The sequence below is a fragment of the Panulirus ornatus genome, chromosome 17, assembly GCF_036320965.1.
Source record: "Panulirus ornatus isolate Po-2019 chromosome 17, ASM3632096v1, whole genome shotgun sequence".
Lineage (NCBI taxonomy): Eukaryota > Metazoa > Arthropoda > Malacostraca > Decapoda > Palinuridae > Panulirus > Panulirus ornatus.
This window is the reverse complement of record NC_092240.1, coordinates 26,131,872-26,153,111: the sequence shown is the minus strand read 5'-3', so window position 1 is coordinate 26,153,111 and position 21,240 is coordinate 26,131,872. Positions and strand designations below refer to the sequence as shown.

The 21,240-nt window shown below is 41.5% G+C and overlaps 1 protein-coding gene across 1 annotated transcript in view; it reads right to left on the bottom strand.

Moving 5' to 3' along the window:
• Nucleotides 1-21,240, bottom strand: part of Mccc2 (methylcrotonyl-CoA carboxylase subunit 2) — a 130,845-nt gene that overhangs the window by 11,895 nt on the left and 97,710 nt on the right. The window contains exons 9-11 of the mRNA XM_071672181.1: nt 18,695-18,968; nt 18,061-18,175; nt 12,408-12,493 (exon numbers count right to left, since the gene is read on the bottom strand). Of these exons, the coding sequence (XP_071528282.1) occupies nt 12,408-12,493; nt 18,061-18,175; nt 18,695-18,968 (475 nt within the window). The remainder of the gene's footprint in view (nt 1-12,407; nt 12,494-18,060; nt 18,176-18,694; nt 18,969-21,240) is intronic.

The window sequence follows — 21,240 nt, the reverse complement described above, 5'->3', positions numbered from 1 at the left end:
AGGTTATTTGAAAAGATGCAGCTATAGAACACTGAAAAAAAACATAAACAAGATCTTTAGGATAGGGGATTAAGAATACTTTCCACGTATTCCCTGTGTGTCGTAGAAGGGGAGGGAGCGGGGGGCTGGAAATCCTCCCCTCTCGTTTTTTTTTTAATTTTTCCGAAAGGAGGAACAGAGGGGAGCCAGGTGAGGATATTCCACAAAGGCCCAGTCCTCTGTTCTTAACGCTACCTCGCTAACGCGGGAAATGGCGAATAGTTTAAAAGAAAAAAGAAAAGAGATCTTTAATATATGTAAAAGAATATTTTCTTTTTCTGATAATATATTATATCATCATTATCAAACATAATCGCTGTTTTCTGCATCAGCAAGGTAGTGCCACGAAACAGACGAAGAATGGATCATCCACTCATATACACACATTTATATATAAAAGCCCATATACACACATATACATTTATATATTTATTTATCATACTTTGTCGCTGTCTACAGCATTAGCAAGTTAACGCATAGAAACAGACGAAAGAATGGCCCAACCCAGCCATATATACATGTATATACATGCACGCCCACATACGCACATATACATACCTACATTTCAACATATACATACATATATACATACAGAGACATATACATATATACATATGTACATATTCATACTTGCTGCCCTCATCCATTCCTATCGCCACCCTGCCACACATGAAAAAGCACCCCCCTCCCCCCCGCCTGTGTGCGAGGACGTGTTAAGGAAAGACAACAAAGGCCATATTCACGCACACTCAGTTTCTAGCTGTCATGTGCAATGCATCAAAACCACACTTCCCTTTCCACATCTAGGCCCCACAAACCTTTTCATGGTTTACCTCAGATGCTTCACATGCCCTGATTCAATCCATTGACAGCACGTCCACCTCGGTAAACCACATCGTTCCAATTCACTCTATTCCTTACACGCCCTTCACCCTCCTGCATGATCAGGCCCCAATCGCTCAGAATCTTTTTCACTCCATCCTTCCACCTCCAATTTGGTCACCCACTTCTCCTCATTCCCTCCACCTCTGACACATATATCCTCTTTGCCAATCTTTCCTCACTCATTCTCCCCTCGTGACCAAACCATTTCAATACATCCTCTTCTGCTCTCTCAAACACATACTTTATATTAACACACAACTCTCTTACCTTTTCATTACTTACCCAATCAAACCACCTCACACCACATATTGTCCTCAAACATCTCATTTCCAACATACCCACCCTCCCACACACAACCCTATCTATAGCCAACATTTCGCAACCATATAACATTGATGGAACCACTATTCCTTCAATCATACCAATTTTGCTCTCTGAGATAACTTTCTGGCCTTCCCCACCCTGTGACTCAATTCCGCTTCCATGGTTCCATCCACTGCTAAATCTACTCACAGATATATACAGCACTTCACTTCCACCAGTTTTTCTCCATTCAAACTTACCTCCCAATTTACTTGTCCCTCAAACAAAAAGAACCTAATAACCTTACTCTTATTCACATTTACTCTCAGCTTTCTTTCACACACTTTACCAAACTCAGTCACCAGCTTCAGCAGTTTCTCACCCGAATCAGCCACCAACACTGTATCATCAGTGAACAACAACTGACTCGCTTCCTAAGCCCTCTCATCCACAACAGACTACATACTTGTCCCTCTCTCCAAAACTCTTGTATTCACCTCCCTAACAACCCCATCCATAAACAACTTAAACAACCATGGAAACATCATGCACCCCTGCCGCAAACCAACATTCGCTGGGAACCAATCACTTTCCTCTCTTCCTAATCATAAACATACCTTACATCCTCAATAAAAAATTTTCACTGCTTCCAGCAACTTGCCTCCCACACCATATACTCTTAATACCTTACAAAGAGCATCTCTATCAGCTCTATCATATGCCTTCTCCAGATCCATAAATGCTATACACTAATCCATTTGTTTTCTACGTATTTCTCACATATTTCTTCAAAGCAAACACCTGATCCACACATCCTCTATCACTTCTGAAACCACACTGCTCTTCCCCAATATGATGCTCTGTACATGCCTTCACCCTCTCAATCAATACCCTACCACACAATTTCCCAGGAATACTCAACAAACTTATACCTCTGTAATTTGAACACTCATCTTTACCCCCTTTGCCTTTGTACAATGGCACTATACATGCATTTCACCAATGCTCAAGCACTTCACCATAAGCCATACATACACTGAATATCCTCACCAACCTGCAATACCATCCAAACCCGCCGCCTTCCCAGCTTCCATCTTCTGCAAAGCTTTCACTACCTCTTCTCTGTTTACCAAACCATTCTCCCTGACCCTCTCACTTCGCACACCACCTTGACCAAAACACCCTATACCTGCCACTCTATCATCTAACATATTCAACAAACCTTCAAAATGATCACTCCATCTCCTTCTCACATCACCACTACTTGTTATTACCTCCCCAACAGCCCCCTTCACTGACGTTCCCAATTGTTTTCTTGTCTTCCGAACTGATGATACAGGGCTGGTGGCTGATTTGGGTGAGAAACTGCAGAGAAGCTGGTGACTGAGTTTGGTAAAAAGTGTGAAAGAAGCTGAGAGTAAATGTGAATAACAGCGAGGCTATTAGGTACAGTAGGGTTGAGGGACAAGTCAATTGGGGGGTAAGTTTGAATGGACAAAAACTGGAGGAAGTGAAGTGTTTTAGATATCTGGGATTGGATCTGGCAGTGGATGGAACCACAGAAGCAGTAGTGAGTCACAGGGTGGGGGAGGGGGTGAGAGTTCTGGAAGCAATGAAAAGTGTGTGGAAAGTGAGAGCATTATCTCAGAAAGCAAAAATGGGTACATTTGAAGGAATAGTGGTTCCAACAATGTTATATATTTATGAGGAGTGGGCTATAGATAGCGTAGTGCAGAGGAGGGTGGATGTGTTGGAAATTAGATGTTTGAGGACAATATGTGGTGTAAGGTGGTTTGATCGAGTAAGTAATGAAAGGGTAAGAGAGATGTGTGGTTATAAAATTTAATGATACTCTCTCACCCCAACTCTCATTTGCCCTCTTTTTTGCCTCTTGCACCTTTTTCTCTTGACCTCCTGCCTCTTTCTTTTATATATCTCCCACTCATTTGCATTATTTCCCTGCAAAAATCGTCCAAATGCCTCTCTCTTCTCTTTCACTAATAATCTTACTTCTTCATCCCACCACTCACTACCCTTTCTAATCTGCCCACCTCCTACCTATCTCATGCAACATACACCTTCTGTGCAAGCCATCACTGCTTCCCTAAATACATCCAATTCCTCAACCACTCCCCTCACATCATTTGCTCATACCTTTTGCCATTCTACACTCAATCTATCCTTGTACTTCCTCACACAAGTCTCCTTCCCAAGCTCACTTACTCTCACCACTCTCTTCACCCCAACATTCTCTCTTCTTTTCTGAAAACCTCTACAAATCTTCACTTTCGCCTCCACAAGATAATGATCAGACATCCCTCCAGTTGCACCTCTCAGCACATTAACATCCAAAAGTCTCTCTTTCGCATGCCTATCAATTAACACGTAATCCAATAACGCTCTCTGGCCATCTCTCCTGCTTACATAAGTATACTTATGAATATCTCTCTTTTTAAACCAGGTATTCATAATCACCAGTCCTTTTTCAGCACATAAATCTACAAGCTCTTCACCATTTCCATTTACAACACTGAACACCCCATGTACACCAAAAATTCCCTCAACTGTCACATTACTCACCTTTGCATTCAAGTCACCCATCACTATAACCTGGTCTCGTGCATCAAAACTACTAACACACTCACTCAGCTGCTCCCAAAACACTTGCCTCTCATGATCTTTCTTCTTATGCCCAGGTGCATACGCACCAATAATCACCCATCTCTCTCCATCCACTTTCAGTTTTACCCATATCAATGTAGAGTTCACTTTCTTGCACTCTATCACATACTCCCACCACTCCTGTTTCAGGAGTAGTGCTACTCCTTCCCTTGCTCTCATCCTCTCACTAACCCCTGACTTTACTCCCAAGACATTCCCAAACCACTCTTCCCCTTTACCCTTGCCCTTCGTTTCACTCAGAGCCAAAACACCTAGGTTCCTTTCCTCAAACATACTACCTATCTCTCCTTTTTTCTCATCTTGGTCACATCCACACACATTTAGACACTCCAATCTGAGCCTTCGAGGAGGATGAGCACTCCCCAAGTGACTCCTTCTTCTGTTTCCCCTTTTAGAAACACACATACCTGCCGCAAACCAACATTCACAGAGAACCAATCACTTTCCTTTCTTCCTACATGTACACATGCCTTACACCCTCGATAAAAACTTTTCACTGCTTCTAACAACTTGCCTCCCACACCATATATTCTTAATACCTTCCACAGAGCATCTCTATCAACTCTATCATATGCCTTCTCCAGATCCATAAATGCTACATACAAATCCATTTGCTTTTCTAAGTATTTCTTACATACATTCTTCAAAGTAAATACCTGATCCACACATCCTCTACCACTTCTGAAACCACACTGCTCTTCCCCAATCTGATGCTCTGTACATACCTTCACCCTCTCAATCAATACCCTCCCATATAATTTACCAGGAATACTCAACAAACATATACCTCTGTAATTTGAGCGCTCACTTTTATCCCCTTTGCCTTTGTACAATGGCACTATGCAAGCATTCCACCAATCCTCAGGCACCTCACCATGAGTCATACATACATCAAATAACCTTACCAACCAATCTACAATACATTCACCCCCTTTTTAATAAATTCCACTGCAATACCATCTAAACCCGCTGCCTTGCCGGCTTTCATCTTCCGCAAAGCTTTTACTACCTCTTCTCTGTTTACCAAATCATTCTCCCTAACCCTACCACTTTGCACACCACCTCGACCAGTACACCTTATATCTGCCGCTCTATATATTCATATATTTATTCATATCTATTTATTTATTATACTTTGTCGCCATCTCCCATGTTAGTGAGGTAACCCAAGGAAACAGACGAAAGAATGCCCCAACCCACCCAGATACACATGTACGTATATACATACACGTCTACACACACATATATACATACCTATATATCTCAACATATACATATATATATACACACAGACATATACATATACACACATGTACATAATTCATACTGTCTGCCCTTTATTAATTCCTGTCGCCACCCTGCCACACATGTAATGACAACTCCCTCCCCCCACATGTGTATGAGGTAGCACTACGAAAAGACAACACAGGCCACATTCATTCACACTCACTCTCTAGCTGTCATGTATAATGCACCGAAACCGCAGCTCCCTTTCCACATCCAGGCCCCACAAAATTTTCCATGGTTTACCCCAGACGCTTCACATGCCCTGGTTCAATCCATGGACAGCACGTGAAGCCGGTATACCACATTGTTCCAATTCACTATTCCTTGCATGCCTTTCACGCTCCTGCATGTTCAAGCCCTGATCACTCAACATCTTTTTCACTCCATCTTTCCACCTCCAATTTGGTCTTCCACTTCTCCTCCTTCCCTCCACCTCTGACACATATACCCTCTTTGTCAATCTTTCCTCCCTCCTTCTCTCCATGTGACCAAACCATTTCCATACATCCTCTTCTGCTCTCTCAACCACACTCTTTTTATTACCACACATCTCTCTTACCCTTTCATTACTTACTCGATCAAACCACCTCACACCACATATTGTCCTCAAACATCTCATTTCCAGCACATCCATCCTCCTCCGCACAACTCTATCTATAGCCCACGCCTCACAACCATATAACATTGTTGGAAGCACTATTCCTTCAAACATACTCATTTTTGCTTTCCAAGATAATGGTCTCGACTTCCACACATTTATCTTATTCTTTTTTATCTTATTCTTATTATACTCATACTTTCTTGCCTTCATCCACTCCTGGCACTACCCTGCCCCACAGGAAACAGCATCGTTGCCTCCAACTTCAGCGAGGTAGCGCCAGGAAACAGACAAAAAAGGCCACATTTTGTTAACGCTCAGTCTCTAGCCGTCATGTGTAATGCACAATAACCACTGCTCCCTAACCACATCCAGGCCCCACAGACCTTTCCATGGTTTATCCCAGATGCTTCACATGCCCTGGCTCAGTCAACTGACAGCACATCGACTCTGCTATACCACATCATTCCAATTCACTCTATTCCTTGCATGCCTCTCACCCTCCTGTATGTTCAGGCCCCAATCACTCAAAATCATTTTCAATCCATCCTTCCACCTCCAATTTGGTCTCCTGCTTCTCCTCGTTCCCTTCACATCTGACACACATATCATCTTTGTCAATCTTTCCTCACTCATTCTCTCCATATGTCCAAAGCACTTCAACACACCCTCTTCTGCTCTCTCAACCACACTCTTTTTATTTCCACAGATCTCTCTTACCCTTTCATTACTTACTCGATCAAACCACCTCACACCACATATTGTCCTCAAACATTTCATTTCCAACACATCCACCCTCCAACATACAACCTTATCTATAGCACATGCCTCACAACCATATAAAATTTTTGTAACTACAATTCCTTCAAACATACCCATTTTTGCTCTCTGAGATAACATCCTCTCCTTCCACACATTCTTCTGCACTCCCAGAACCTTCACCCCCTTCCTACCCTGTGATTCACTTCCACTTCCATGGTTCTATCTGCTGCTAAGTCCACTCCCAGATATCTATAACACCTCACTTCCTCCAATTTTTCTCCATTCAAACTTACATCCCAATCATTTTGTCGCTCAGACCTACTGAGCCTAATGACCTTGCTGTTATACAAATCCATCAGTTTTTCTAAGTATTTCTAACATACATTCTTCAAAGCAAACACCTGATCCACACATCTTCTATCACTTCTGAAAACACACTGCTCTTCCCCAATATGATGCTCTGTACATGCCTTCACCCTCTCAATTAATATCCTCCCATATAATTTCCCAGGAATACTCAACAAACTTATGCCTCTGTAATTTGAACACTCACATTTATCCCCTTTGCCTTTGTACAATGGCACTATGCATGCATTCCACCAATCCTCAAGCACTTCATTATGGTCCATACATAAACTGAATATTCTTACCACCCAATCAACAACACAGTCACCTCCTTTTCCAATAAGTTCCACTCCAATACCATCCAAACCTGCCCCCTTGCCAGATTTCATCTTCTACATAGCTTTTGCTACTTCTTCTCTCTTTAGCAAACCATTCTCCCTAACCCTCTCGCTTTGCATAACACCCTAACCAAAACACCCTATATCTGCCACTCTATCATCCCACACATTCAACAAACATTCAAAATTCTCACTTCATCACTCCCTGTTATTACCTCCCCACTTGCCCCTTTCAAAGATGTTCCCATTTGTTCTCTTGTCTTATGCATGCTATCTATCCCCTTCCAAAACATCTCTTTATTCTCGCTAAAGTTTAATGATACTCTCTCACCCCAACTCTCATTTGCCCTATTTTTCAACCCTTGCACCTCTCTTTCGACCTCCTGCTGCATTCTCTTATACATCTCCCAGTCATTAACAATACTTCCCTGCAAGGATCATCCAAACTTCTCTCTTTTCTCTTTCACTAACAACCTTACTTCTTCATCCCACCACTCACTACCCTTTCTAATCTGCCCACCTCCTACCTATCTCATGCAACATTCATCTTCTGTGCAAGCCATCACTACTTCCCTAAATACATCCAATTCCTCATCCACTCCACTCACATCATTTGCTCTCACCTTTTGCCATTCTACACTCAATCTCTCCTGGTACTTCCTCACACAAGTCTCCTTTCCAAGCTCACTTACTCTCACCACTCTCTTCTTTTTTTGAAAACCTCTACACATCTTCACCTTCGCCCCCACAAGACAATGATCAGACATCCCTGCAACTGCCCCTCTCAGCACATTAACATCCAAAAGTGTCTCTTTTACACACCTATCAATTAACACATGATCCAATAATGCCCTTTGACATATGTATATCGCAATAATCTGGGGTATCTGTGAACTTATCTGTATATCTTAATGTCAATGAAAAATACCATTCCATTTGTATCCCGCCAACTGGAATAGTTCCTACATCTGAGTTCATTCCAATCCCATTGTTTACCACTTCCAACAGACTTTTCAGTAAGTCTGGATGTCCACTATTTGAAGCAACTGCTGGACAGATGATTCAGGGGGTGACACAGGCAAGCCTGGCCCCCTCTTTCCCCCTCCCGGTCACCACAATTCCACTTTACCACCACCTCAATCTCACATCACATTATTTGTTAAGTGTATACAGGAGAGATAAGAGATGACAGCATAACTAAGGGAAAATGGGTGTAGAGTTGGAGTGTGGCACTGAGGTATAGTGGCTTGTGACAAGCCTGTTTGGCGATGATAATGTGTTTGCTGAGAATGAAGATGAGTTGCAGAGGTTGTAAGTGTCCTTTATGATGTGTATTAGTGTAGGTGATTGAAAGTAAATGTGAGTAAAAGTAAAGTAATGGTGTCTGAAAGGAAACAGAGTGAAAGTATAGCTTTTACAAAACCCTAAAAATTGAGAGAAGAAAGTGACTTAAGTGGTGTTATGGATATGGGGGAGAAAGATGGGAAGACATGACAGAAAATAAGTATAGATGGAGCTATTTTATGCAGGTTCAGTTCAGTAATATGGAGGGAGAGATATGGGAGAAAGTAGTACAGGGTAGAAGAGTCATTGGTTCCCAAAACAGAATAAAGAAGGGTAGAAGTGTAAATATGGAAGTGAAGAAAGGACTGAGGGACAGCATACTCCTCCCGACAGTGGACAATGCAGCCGAAAAATAGACATGAAACAAGTCACAGAGGTCAAAAATCCAGGCTGTGGAAATGAGTTATAATTTTGAGAAGCATGTGGCATGACTAGATGGAATGAAAAAGTAATGAAGTGGTGTATGAGAGATTTGGTATGGCTGGGAATGCAAAGGGAATGAACTGTGGAGTGGTAGAGTGGGTGAAATGAAATAATATGAAGTGGTGTGGTAGAGTGGGTAAAATGAAATAATATGAAGTGGTGTGGGAAAAATGCAAGACAATGAGTTTACAATCAAAGTGTATAAAAGCACAATTAAAGGGTTGATGTGAGAGGAAGACCACCTGTGACAAGAAGAAAGACAGTGAAAAGAGTACTGGACTACAGAAACTGGGGAAGAATACATGTAATGGCACATGAAGAGGAGGCATGTAAGTACAGGAATAAGTGGAGACCCTTTTTGCCAAGGCTATCCCCTTACTGGGACTTCCAGAGGGAACAGGAACAGATTATTAAATATCACCTGCATTGTATTTAATTTGGCAACAGCTGTTGACTTGGTTAATTCAGGAGATACTGCTGATAACTCTAGCATCCTCATAGTAACCCTCTGTCCACCCTGCCTCATTCCAATAATCATCCCACTGTCACTATGCACTGACAGAAAATGATATTCTCATGATAATCCTCTTTCAAGGTCTCCATGAAGAAGATAGCAAAGACAATACAAAGTAGGGAGCCAATGACCAGACCAATGTGCTGCTGGGACCCCTCCTCATAGAATGTGAAGGGACCAAATTTGCTGACAAACTCAATGTAATCATCCTTAAGCAGAGAAAGGTTGTCCACATCCATGCTATCTACCAATATCACTCTTCTTACCACCTATAACACTCCTCAACAGAAAAACTGGTGAGTAACAGGATCAAAGCTTAAACATGGGAACGATGAGGCTCAGATATAATGACGACATGTTTGTAGTCCCACCGAGGACTGACTGACCAACATGGCATTCTGTAAAAAATCAAGTGTATATCACGATCCAGTTTAAAACAGAAAAAAAGAAGGATATCAACCTGCCTTTCCTAGACACCCTAATGCATAGCAAAAATGAAGGACCAAGATACTCAGTATACAGAAACCTAACAATGAGGACAAACATATTCACTACCTGACAGTGCATAGTGACAAGACCAAGACTGGAGTACCTATAGGATGTTTTCTAAATGCCCTATAAGTTTGCAAGCAAGAATTCCTGAAGGATGAGTGTGAATATATCATTGATTCATTCATGAAACTGTGTTACCCCAAGGGCCTTTTAATCAAAAGTCAAAGGATAGGCACAAGGGATTAAGGAAAAAAGATCACCAATGACGAGACTAACAATGGGAGCAACAGATACTTGATTACCATGGTAAGCAACAAACACCCATAAAATTCTATTAAACATCATCTATGAATGTGTAGACCATATATAACACATAAAGACAGGGAACATCAGTAGGGCTATCAAAGGCACAGAACAAAAAGAACATTATACTATATAAGGTCCTATGCAGTGAGTTCAACAGGAATTTTAATGGTGAGACTAAGAAAGGTCTACAGATAAGGAAGCATGAGTACAGATCTGATGTCAGACACCACCACACCACTGATGATTTGGTGGTAATGTACATGTGGCCACACTGGGACACCAGTCAATATGAAGGTAATGAAAACATTCTACATCAGTGAGTAGGCAAAAAGAAAAAAGAAAGCATTGGAAGCAGCACACATTAGTGTTACGTGAAACAAAACACTAAATTGTTATGAACCTGTGTTGTTCCATGTTGTAGGTTTATGGTGGTGCATAATGGCCAGGGGTCAGCAAGGTCATGAGCTGAGTGAGCAGTCCCCCTTGTGATGTGATAGGGGCCCCCTCAACTCTTTATCCTCAACAGGTCCCTTGTCCTCGACTGTGGTAGGCCTCTCCTACAGGCCTCCCTTGTTTCCAAGAACATGTAGCGGCTGGGGAGGCTTGGGAGAGATGTGGTGCGGGAACAGGCCTCCCTTGTCCTCAACTGTGGAATAGGCCTCTTCCTTGTTTTCAGGTTATGTCTGGTGATTACTAACCTCCCCCTCAGCCATGGCATCAATATCAGCACTAGCAAGATGGGGTGTCAGGATAGGCCAAACCTGGTTTGTCTCGACCATCATTTTTCCCCTCGTCTGTGGTGGCCAATGGCCAGTGGGGACAACCAGGAGGTCATGTCTCAGACAAATCACCTCCCAAGTATCATCATTTCACAGGCAAGATGGGGGCCAGGCCTTAGGCGACTTCAGCCAATCAGGAGTGGCCATCCTCCTTCAATCACAGTCAAGATGAGGGCTTCTTTAACCCGACTTTGGCCAATCAGGACTATCTCTTCGTGGTCATTTCTTCCAATCACAGTTGAGATGGGGCAGGTTGGGACAGAGCAAGCCACTCATGACTGGCTCCTCCTTCAGTAAACGCCCCTGACGACTGCTTGGCCATGATTCCTCCAGCCATCACATGCCCAGCAGGTAAAGTGTGTTTTCTTTGTCTCAACTCTGTAACCATCGCATTCACAGCGAGTGATGCAATGCTTCACTACACTCTACAGTGGTGGATTGCATCATTTCGAGTCCGAATATAACAGTTTACTGTAACTTGTCTTATTGAACTGCCCACCAATAAAGTGTATTTTGTGTCATTCTTCTATCGTTGAGTTGTTGTAGAGAAAGAGATCTCTTGGTTTGAAAACTTACCTGGGCCATTAAGTGTTAATGTAAATATTTGTGCCTGAGCGATGTGTTCCTTGTGTCTTTTACCCTTTGTTTCTTTTATAAGTAGTTTTAATCCTGGTGTTTAATTTCATCTCAACTTTAAAACAGCTTAATCAGTGTTGTGTAACAAAAGCAGGCAAATTCACCTGGACCAGAACAGTGCAGAAATGGTGCCCTGGGACTGATTAATTTTCAGCCCCAATAATGGACAAAAAAGGCAGCAACACATTTCAGTGACCAGTTCATTGATTCACCAGTTATGTAAATAAGTTTGTGTATCTGCAATGGTAAAACCAGATTACACATTGAGTGAAAAGTCACCTTTTCCAAAGCTGCATTACTGTCAGCTGAAACAGTAGAGTACAGTCTTGTCAAAATACTCTATTTAAAGGATTTCTATCCTGTCCCTACTACCTTATGCAACAAAACCTTAGGACAGCAGGAGCCCATGGACAGGGTGTAATGAAATTTAATGTACTGATGTGTAACATGTCATTATTCTCATAAAGAAGACTTTGTCAAAACTAGTTAAAATAAATTTCTAGCTCTTGCTTTCCATTCATTTGTCTACCTTCTAACACCTTGTCACACATACCTAGCATGATATACACCTCATGAACTCAAGGAGTGAGAATGGCCAAAGATGTGAGTATGCAACGATACAACCATGAAAATATTAGTCTACCACAAAATTTAATAAAATTGGTAAAACTCACCGTGCACTGGAGAAGTATGGGGATCCCTCAGCCTCAAAACGCTTGATTATCGGTGCCTTTAGTGCTTGTTCTTCTTCATCTGTCCACTAGAAGAGGAAAAAATATACAATACCCATTTAATGAATGGTTTGGGAATGTCTTGGGAGTAAAGTCAGGGGTTAGTGAGAGGACAAGAGCAAGGGAAGGAGTACCACTACTCCTGAAACAGGAGTGGTGGGAGTATGTGATAGAGTGCAAGAAAGTAAGCTCTAGATTCATATGGGTAAAACTGAAAGTTTATAGAGAAAGATGGGTGATCATTGGTGCGTATGCACCTGGGCATGAGAAGAAAGATCATGAGAGGCAAGCGTTTTAGGAGCAGTTGAGTGAGTGTGTTAGTAGTTTTGATGCAAGAGACCGGGTTATAGTGATGGGTGATCTGAATGCAAAGGTGAGTAATGTGGCAGTTGAGGGAATAATTGGTGTACATGGGGTGTTCAGTGTTGTAAATGGAAATGGTGAAGAGCTTGTAAATTTATGTGCTGAAAAAGGACTGTTGATTGGGAATACTTGGTTTAAAAAGAGAGATATACATAAGTATACGTATGTAAGTAGGAGAGATGGCCAGAGAGCGTTATTGGATTACGTGTTAATTGACAGGCACACGAAAGAGAGACTTTTGGATGTTAATGTGCAGAGAGGTGCAACTGGAGGGATGTCTGATCATTATCTTGTGGAGGCGAAGGTGAAGATTTGTAGAGGTTTTTAGAAGAGAAGAGAGAATGTTGGGGTGAAGATAGTGGTGAGAGTAAGTGAGCTTGGAAAGGAGACTTGTGTGAGGAAGTACCAAGAGAGACTGAGTACAGAATGGAAAAAGGTGAGAACTAAGGATGTAAGGGGAATGGGGGAGGAACAGGATGTATTTAGGGAAGCAGTGATGGCTTGCGCAAAAGATGTTTGTGGCATGAGAAGTGTGGGAGGTGGGCAGATCAGAAAGGGTAGTGAGTGGTGGGATGAAGAAGTAAGATTATAAGTGAAAGAGAGGAGAGAGGCATTTGGACGATTTTTGCAGGGAAAAAATGCAAATGAGTGGGAGATGTATAAAAGAAAGAGGCAGGTCAAGAGAAAGGTGCAAGAGGTGAAAAAGAGGGCAAATGAGAGTTGGGGTGAGAGAGTATCATTAAATTTTAGGGAGAATAAAAAAATGTTTTGGAAGGAGGTAAACAAAGTGCGTAAGACAAGGGAGCAAATGGGAACATCAGTGAAGGGGGCTAATGGGGAGGTGATAACAAGTAGTGGTGATGTGAGAAGGAGATGGAGTGAGTATTTTGAAGGTTTGTTGAATGTGTTTGATGATAGAGTGGCAGATATAGGGTGTTTTGGTCCAGGTGGTGTGCAAAGTGAGAGGGTTAGGGAAAATGATTTGGTAAACAGAAAAGAGGTAGTAAAGGCTTTGCGGAAGATGAAAGCCGGCAAGGCAGCAGGGTTTGGATGATATTGCAGTAGAATTTAATAAAAAGGGGGGGGTGACTGTATTGTTGACTGGTTGGTAAGGTTATTTAATGTATGTATGTCTCATGGTGAGGTGCCTGAGGATTGGCAGAATGCTTGCATAGTGCCACTGTACAAAGGCAAAGGGGATAAAAGTGAGTGCTCAAATTACAGAGGTATAAGTTTGCTGAGTATTCCTGGGAAATTATATGGGAGGATATTGATTGAGAGGGTGAAGGCATGTACAGAGCATCAAATTGGAGAAGAGCAGTGTGGTTTCAGAAGTGGTAGAGGATGTGTGGATCAGGTGTTTGCTTTGAAGAATGTATGTGAGAAGTTCTTAGAAAAGCAAATGGATTTGTATGTGGCATTTATGGATCTGGAGAAGGCATATGATAGAGTTGATAGAGATGCTCTGTGGAAGGTATTAAGAATATATGGTGTGGGAGGCAAGTTGTTAGAAGCAGTGAATAGTTTATATCGAGGATGTAAGGCATGTGTACATGTAGGAAGAGAGGAAAGTGATTGGTTCTCAGTGAATATAGGTCTGCGGCAGGGGTGTGTGATGTCTCCATGGTTGTTTAATTTGTTTATGGATGGGGTTGTTAGGGAGGTAAATGCAAGATGTATAGGTATGTAATAATGCACCAAAACCACAGCTCCCTTTCCACATCCAAGCCCCACAAAACTTTCCATGGTTTCCCCAGACGCTTCACATACCCTGGTTCAATCCACTGACAGCACGTCGACCCCGGTATATCACATTGTTTCAATTCACTCTATTCCTTGCATGCCTTTCACCCTCCTGCATGTTTAGGCCCCGATCACTCAAAATCTTTTTCACACCATCTTTCCACCTCCAATTTGGTCTCCCACTTCTCCTCGTTCACTCCACCTCTGACACATATATCCTCTTTGTCAAACTTTCCTCACTCATTCTCTTCATGTGACCAAACCAATTCAAAAAACCTCTTCTGCTCTCTCTACCACACTCTTTATTACCACACATCTCTCTTACCGTGTTATCAATTACTCGATCAAACCATCTCACACCAGATATTGTCCTCAAACATCTCATTTCTAGCATATCCACTCTCCTCTGCACAACTCTATCTATAGCCCACGCCTTGCAACCATATAACATTGTTGGAACCACTATTCCTTCAAACATACCCATTTCTGCTTTCTGAGATAATGTTCTCAACTTCCACACATTCTTCAACGATCCCAGAACTTCCTCCCCCTCCCCCACCCTATGATTCACTTCCGCTTCCATGGTTCCATCCTCTGCCAAATCCACTCCCAGATATCTAAAACACTTCGCTTCCTCCAGCTTTTCTCCATTCAAACTTACCTCCCAATTGACTTGTCCCTCAACCCTACTGTACCTAATAACCTTGCTCTTATTCATATTTACTCTCAGCTTTCTTCCTTCACACACTTTACCAAACTCAGTCACCAGCTTCTGCAGTTTCTCACACAAATCAGTCACCAGCGCTGTATCATCAGCGAACAACAACTGACTCACTTCCCAAGCTCTCTCATCCACAACAGACTGCATACTCGCCCCTCTTTCCAAAACTCTTGCATTCACCTCCCTAACAACCCCATCCATAAACAAATTAAACAACCATGGAGACATCACGCACCCCTGCTGGAGACTGAGTGTGAACGAATGGGGCCTTTGTTATCTTTTCCTAGCGCTACCTCGCACACATGAGGGGGAGGGGGATGGTATTCCATGTGTGGCAAGGTGGCGATGGGAATGAATAAAGGCAGGCAGTGTGTATTGTGTGCATGGGTATATATGTATGTGTCTGTGTGTGTATACATATGTGTACATTGAGATGTATGGGTGTGTATGTTTGCGTGTGTGGACGTGTGTGTATATACATGTGTATGGGGGTGGGTTGGGCCATTTCTTTCTTCTGTTTCCTTGCGCTACCTCACAAATGCGGGAGACAGCGACAAAGCAAAACAAAATAAATATAAATAAAAATATATATATATATATATATATATATATATATGTTTGCGTGTGTGGACGTGTGTGTATATACATGTGTATGGGGGTGGGTTGGGCCCTATTCCCTGGGGATAGGGGAGAAAGAATACTTCCCACGTATTCCCTGCGTGTCGTAGAAGGCGACTAAAAGGGAAGGGAGCGGGGGGCTGGAAATCCTCCCCTCTCGTTTTTTTTTTTTTTTTCTTTTTTTTTTTTTTTTTTTTTCCAAAAGAAGGAACAGAGAAGAGGTCGAGGTGAGGATATTCCCTCAAAGGCCCAGTCCTCTGTTCTTAACGCTACCTCGCTATCGCGGGAAATAGCGAATAGTATGAAAAAAAAAAAAAAAAAATATATATATATATATATATATATATATATATATATATATATATATTTTTTTTTTTTTGATTTTCCTAAAGAAGGAACAGAGAAGGGGGCCAGGTGAGGATTTTCCCTCTAAGGCCCAGTCCTCTGTTCTTAGCGCTACCTCGCAAACGCGGGAAATGGCGAATAGTATAAAAAAAAAAAAAGGCATGTGTTCGTGTAGGAAGAGAGGAAAGTGATTGGTTCTCAGTGAATGTAGGTTTGCGGCAGGGGTGTGTGATGTCTCCATGGTTGTTTAATTTGTTTATGGATGGGGTGGTTAGGGAGGTGAATGCAAGAGTTTTGGAAAGAGGGGCAAGTATGAAGTCTGTTGGGGATGAGAGAGCTTGGGAAGTGAGTCAGTTGTTGTTCGCTGATGATACAGCGCTGGTGGCTGATTCATGTGAGAAACTGCAGAAGCTGGTGAGTGAGTTTGGTAAAGTGTGTGAAAGAAGAAAGTTAAGAGTAAATGTGAATAAGAGCAAGGTTATTAGGTACAGTAGGGTTGAGGGTCAAGTCAATTGGGAGGTGAGTTTGAATGGAGAAAAACTGGAGGAAGTGAAGTGTTTTAGATATCTGGGAGTGGATCTGGCAGCGGATGGAACCATGGAAGCGGAAGTGGATCATAGGGTGGGGGAGGGGGCAAAAATTCTGGGAGCCTTGAAGAATGTGTGGAAGTCGAGAACATTATCTCGGAAAGCAAAAATGGGTATGTTTGAAGGAATAGTGGTTCCAACAATGTTGTATGGTTGCGAGGCGTGGGCTATGGATAGAATTGTGCGCAGGAGGATAGATGTGCTGGAAATGAGATGTTTGAGGACAATGTGTGGTGTGAGGTGGTTTGATCGAGTAAGTAACGTAAGGGTAAGAGAGATGTGTGGAAATAAAAAGAGCGTGGTTGAGAGAGCAGAAGAGGGTGTTTTGAAATGGTTCGGGCACATGGAGAGAATGAGTGAGGAAAGATTGACCAAGAGAATATATGTGTCTGAGGTGGAGGGAACGAGGAGAAGAGGGAGACCAAATTGGAGGTGGAAAGATGGAGTGAAAAAGATTTTGTGTGATCGGGGCCTGAACATGCAGGAGGGTGAAAGGAGGGCAAGGAATAGAGTGAATTGGAGCGATGTGGTATACCGGGGTTGACGTGCTGTCAGTGGATTGAATCAAGGCATGTGAAGCGTCTGGGGTAAACCATGGAAAGCTGTGTAGGTATGTGTATTTGCGTGTGTGGACGTATATATATACATGTGTATGGGGGTGGGTTGGGCCATTTCTTTCGTCAGTTTCCTTGCGCTACCTCGCAAATGCGGGAGACAGCGACAAAGCAAAGAAAAAAAAAAAAAAAAAAAATATATATATATATATATATATATATATATATATATATATATATATATTTATATATATATATATATATATATATATATATATATATATATATATATATATATATATATATATATATCTGATGTCCCTTCTCTTTGGGAATCCCCTTAAAGAGGTGGCCACGCCAAAAGAGGCTCCATAATTGGTGACCTAAGATCTTCCCAAAGAAAAATTTTGTACCTCTATTTAGTTTTTGGACAACATAAACTGTCCCAATGCCAACTGTTAACTAGCATTCTAAGTAGTATTTTAGAGTAAGGATGTTTTTCACTTATTCATAAGCATAAAACGCAAAAAAGATAAAATATTCATATACATATTCTCATGTTACTATTGACCTTTCCATACTAATTACATGTAAAATACTAATATATTTACAATATGATGAATGGCAATCCCTCAAGAGTGCTACAAATCCATAAAAGATCTCACCTCTTTGCCTTCCCGAAGTCGCTGCTCACGTGTGATTTGTGCTAGTACTCCTGCTGCCTGTTCACCTCCCATAACACTAATGCGACTATTTGGCCACATGTACATAAATCGAGGCCTGTAAATACATCTCCCTCTAAATATGACTAGTCTGAAATAGACCTGAAATTCTCATGATTACATGAAAGTTTTTAACAAACTACTGATTGTTACACTTATCATCACTATGTTCTAAAGAAAATGCTAATTACACTGTGCAATGGAAGCTCCTTTACACACATAAATTCTTCTTCATGTATACACTATCTTTAATGCTGTAAGATCCAGGACTCACATCAATAAGCAATTACAACACATGCACCATATCTCCCACTGCTTCTACAATCACTTTCCTACTCACTAGCAGACAGGCTAATTTGTAAATCAAAACAAGTCCATATATCAATTCAAATGAAATCAGGACTGATAAAATACTGAAAACACTCCCTGCTTAATAAGAAATTCTGTAATAAACACATGTGTTTAATTAACTGATAGCTTCTTTAGCTTCAGAGCAAAGCAGCATGGGAAGTGTTCATAGCAAAATAACAAATGTCATAGCAATTTGCCAGTTAAATGTTAATTCAGAACATCTTACCCATAGGCTCTTCCACACATGCCATAGTTGCCTGCACCATATGAGCCCCCAATGACAACTGTAAATTTGGGAACCTTTGCACAAGCCACAGCTGTTACCATCTTGGCTCCATTTTTGGCAATGCCACCAGCCTCTGCCTCACGACCAACCATGAAACCTATGTGCAATAGACAACTTACAATGTAATTAAGCAATACAAAATTTGAAAGATTAATATCAGGAGGCCTTGGATTATAAAGGGGATATGCTCCCGAACATATGCCACACATCAAATCTGTTGCAAGTCAAATCATAAAAACCCACAACATAGGGAGGATACATTCCTGTCCAAATTTTTCTCAATGTAACTCTTATGAATGGATTATAACATAACTGAAGCAATTCAATTTACCTACCATATGAAGTATCTAACACTGTCATGAAATAATTTTGTTAATATCTAATTAAAAATTCAATGAAAGAGTTACTGATCTACTGACAGAGAGTGATGAGGGCTTTAGGTGCTACTAGTGTGGAATTATCTGACAAAGGGTTACTGGGAGGGAGGAGGAGCACCTGGGTTATTCTAGATCACCAGTGAATTATCTTAATCAACACATGTTATGTCACACATAATGCAGGTGGAATTCAATAGTTTAAAAGATACAGATATAAGAGCAGCAGACACAAAGACTCTGCTATAATCATGAGTCTGTAAACAGTATCAAACCTTCCAAGCACCTATTATCTAGCCTTAACTCCTGTTCTCCTATGAGTATCTTTAACATTCCTTCCAAACTGAAATGCCTACATTTACTGTGAATGCAGTAAATAATGGAGTAACAGTGAACAATTTCTTTCATACATGTCACATTTCTCGCATGAGAGAGGTAACATCCAGAACAGAAGACTGAGCCTTGAAGCAACAAACATCACTTGGCTCTTTCTTCTGTTCCTTCTTTTCGAAGTACTACAAGAGGGGATTATTTCTAACCCCAACTCCAACAGTGAACAAACACAATCATATTTTCCCAGCTGATTGAATACAAATCAAATGGTATACTGCTGTGACATTATTAAAGTATGCAATATAAACACACAAATACCTCAAATAATCTTTTTTTTTTATTATGTTGGAGGCTCCAGTCATGGACAGAAGTCCATATCATGGCCACGCCTTAACTGAAATATGGAGAGGTGAATGAAAGGAAAAAAAAAAGAAGACAAAGGAATATTTATGCATTTTATGAGAAGTAAAAAGCCTGTCTTTTCAAAAGAACCAGGTCATTATTGAGAAAGAAGTGAGAGGGTAGAGTTCTAAAGCTTTGAGGTGTAAAGAAAGACACATCAATACAGCCCAACCTTGAATTACCAACAGCCACACAGTAATCCTTTGACACAGCAGCACGCCTAGTATTGTGTGGTCTAGCAAATGACTGGGTCACACAAACAGCCAGCCCTCATGAGCAAAATCCAAAGCAATAGAAAGCAATATATATAGAAGAGGGAAAGTGTACCAACACTGCAGTGTACAGTTAGTGGGCCACTTCTGCTTCCGTGGTTCCATCCACTGCTAAGTCCACTCCCAGATATCTAAAACAGTTCACTTCCTCCAGTTTTTCTCAATTCAAACTTACATCCCAATAAACTTGTCCCTCAACCCTACTGAACCTAATAACCTTGCTCTTATTCACATGTACTCTCAACTTTCTTTCATACACCTTACCAAACTCGGTAAGCTTCTGCAGTTTCTCACCCAAAGCAGCCACCAGTGCTGTATCATCAGCGAACAACAACTGACTCACTTCCCAAGCCCTCTTATCCACAACAGACTGCATACTTGCCCCTCTCTCCAAAACTCTTGCATTTGCCTCCCTAACAATCCCATCCATAACCAAATTAGACAACCATGGAGACATCACACACCCCTGCCGCAAATCAACATTCACTGGGAACCAATCACTTTCCTCTCTTCCTACTTGTACACATGCCTTACATCCTTGGTAAAAATATTTCACTGCTTCTAGCAACTTACCTCCCACACCTTATACTCTTATAATCTTCCACAAAGCATCTTTATCGATCCTATCATATGCCTTCTCCAGATCCATAAATGCTACATACAAGTACATCTGTTTTTCTAAGAATTTCTCACATACATTCTTCAAAGCAAGCACCTGATCCACACATCCTCTACCACTTCTGAAATAACACTGCTCTTTCCCAGTCTGATGCTTGTAATGCTTTTACCCTCTCAATCATTACACTTCCATATACTTTTGAAGGAATACTCAACAAAGTTATGCCTCTGTAATTTCAACACTTTATCCCCTTTACCTTCATACAATGGCACTATGCATGCATTCTGCCAATCCTCAGGCACTTCACCATGAGCCATACACAATACAGTGAATATCCCTACCAACCAATCAACAACACAGTCACCCCCATTTCTAATAAATTCCACTGCAATACCATCCAAACCTGCCACCTTGCTGGCTTTCATCTTATGCAAACCTTTCACTAATCCTTCTCTGTTTACCAAATCATTCTCCCTGACCCTCTCA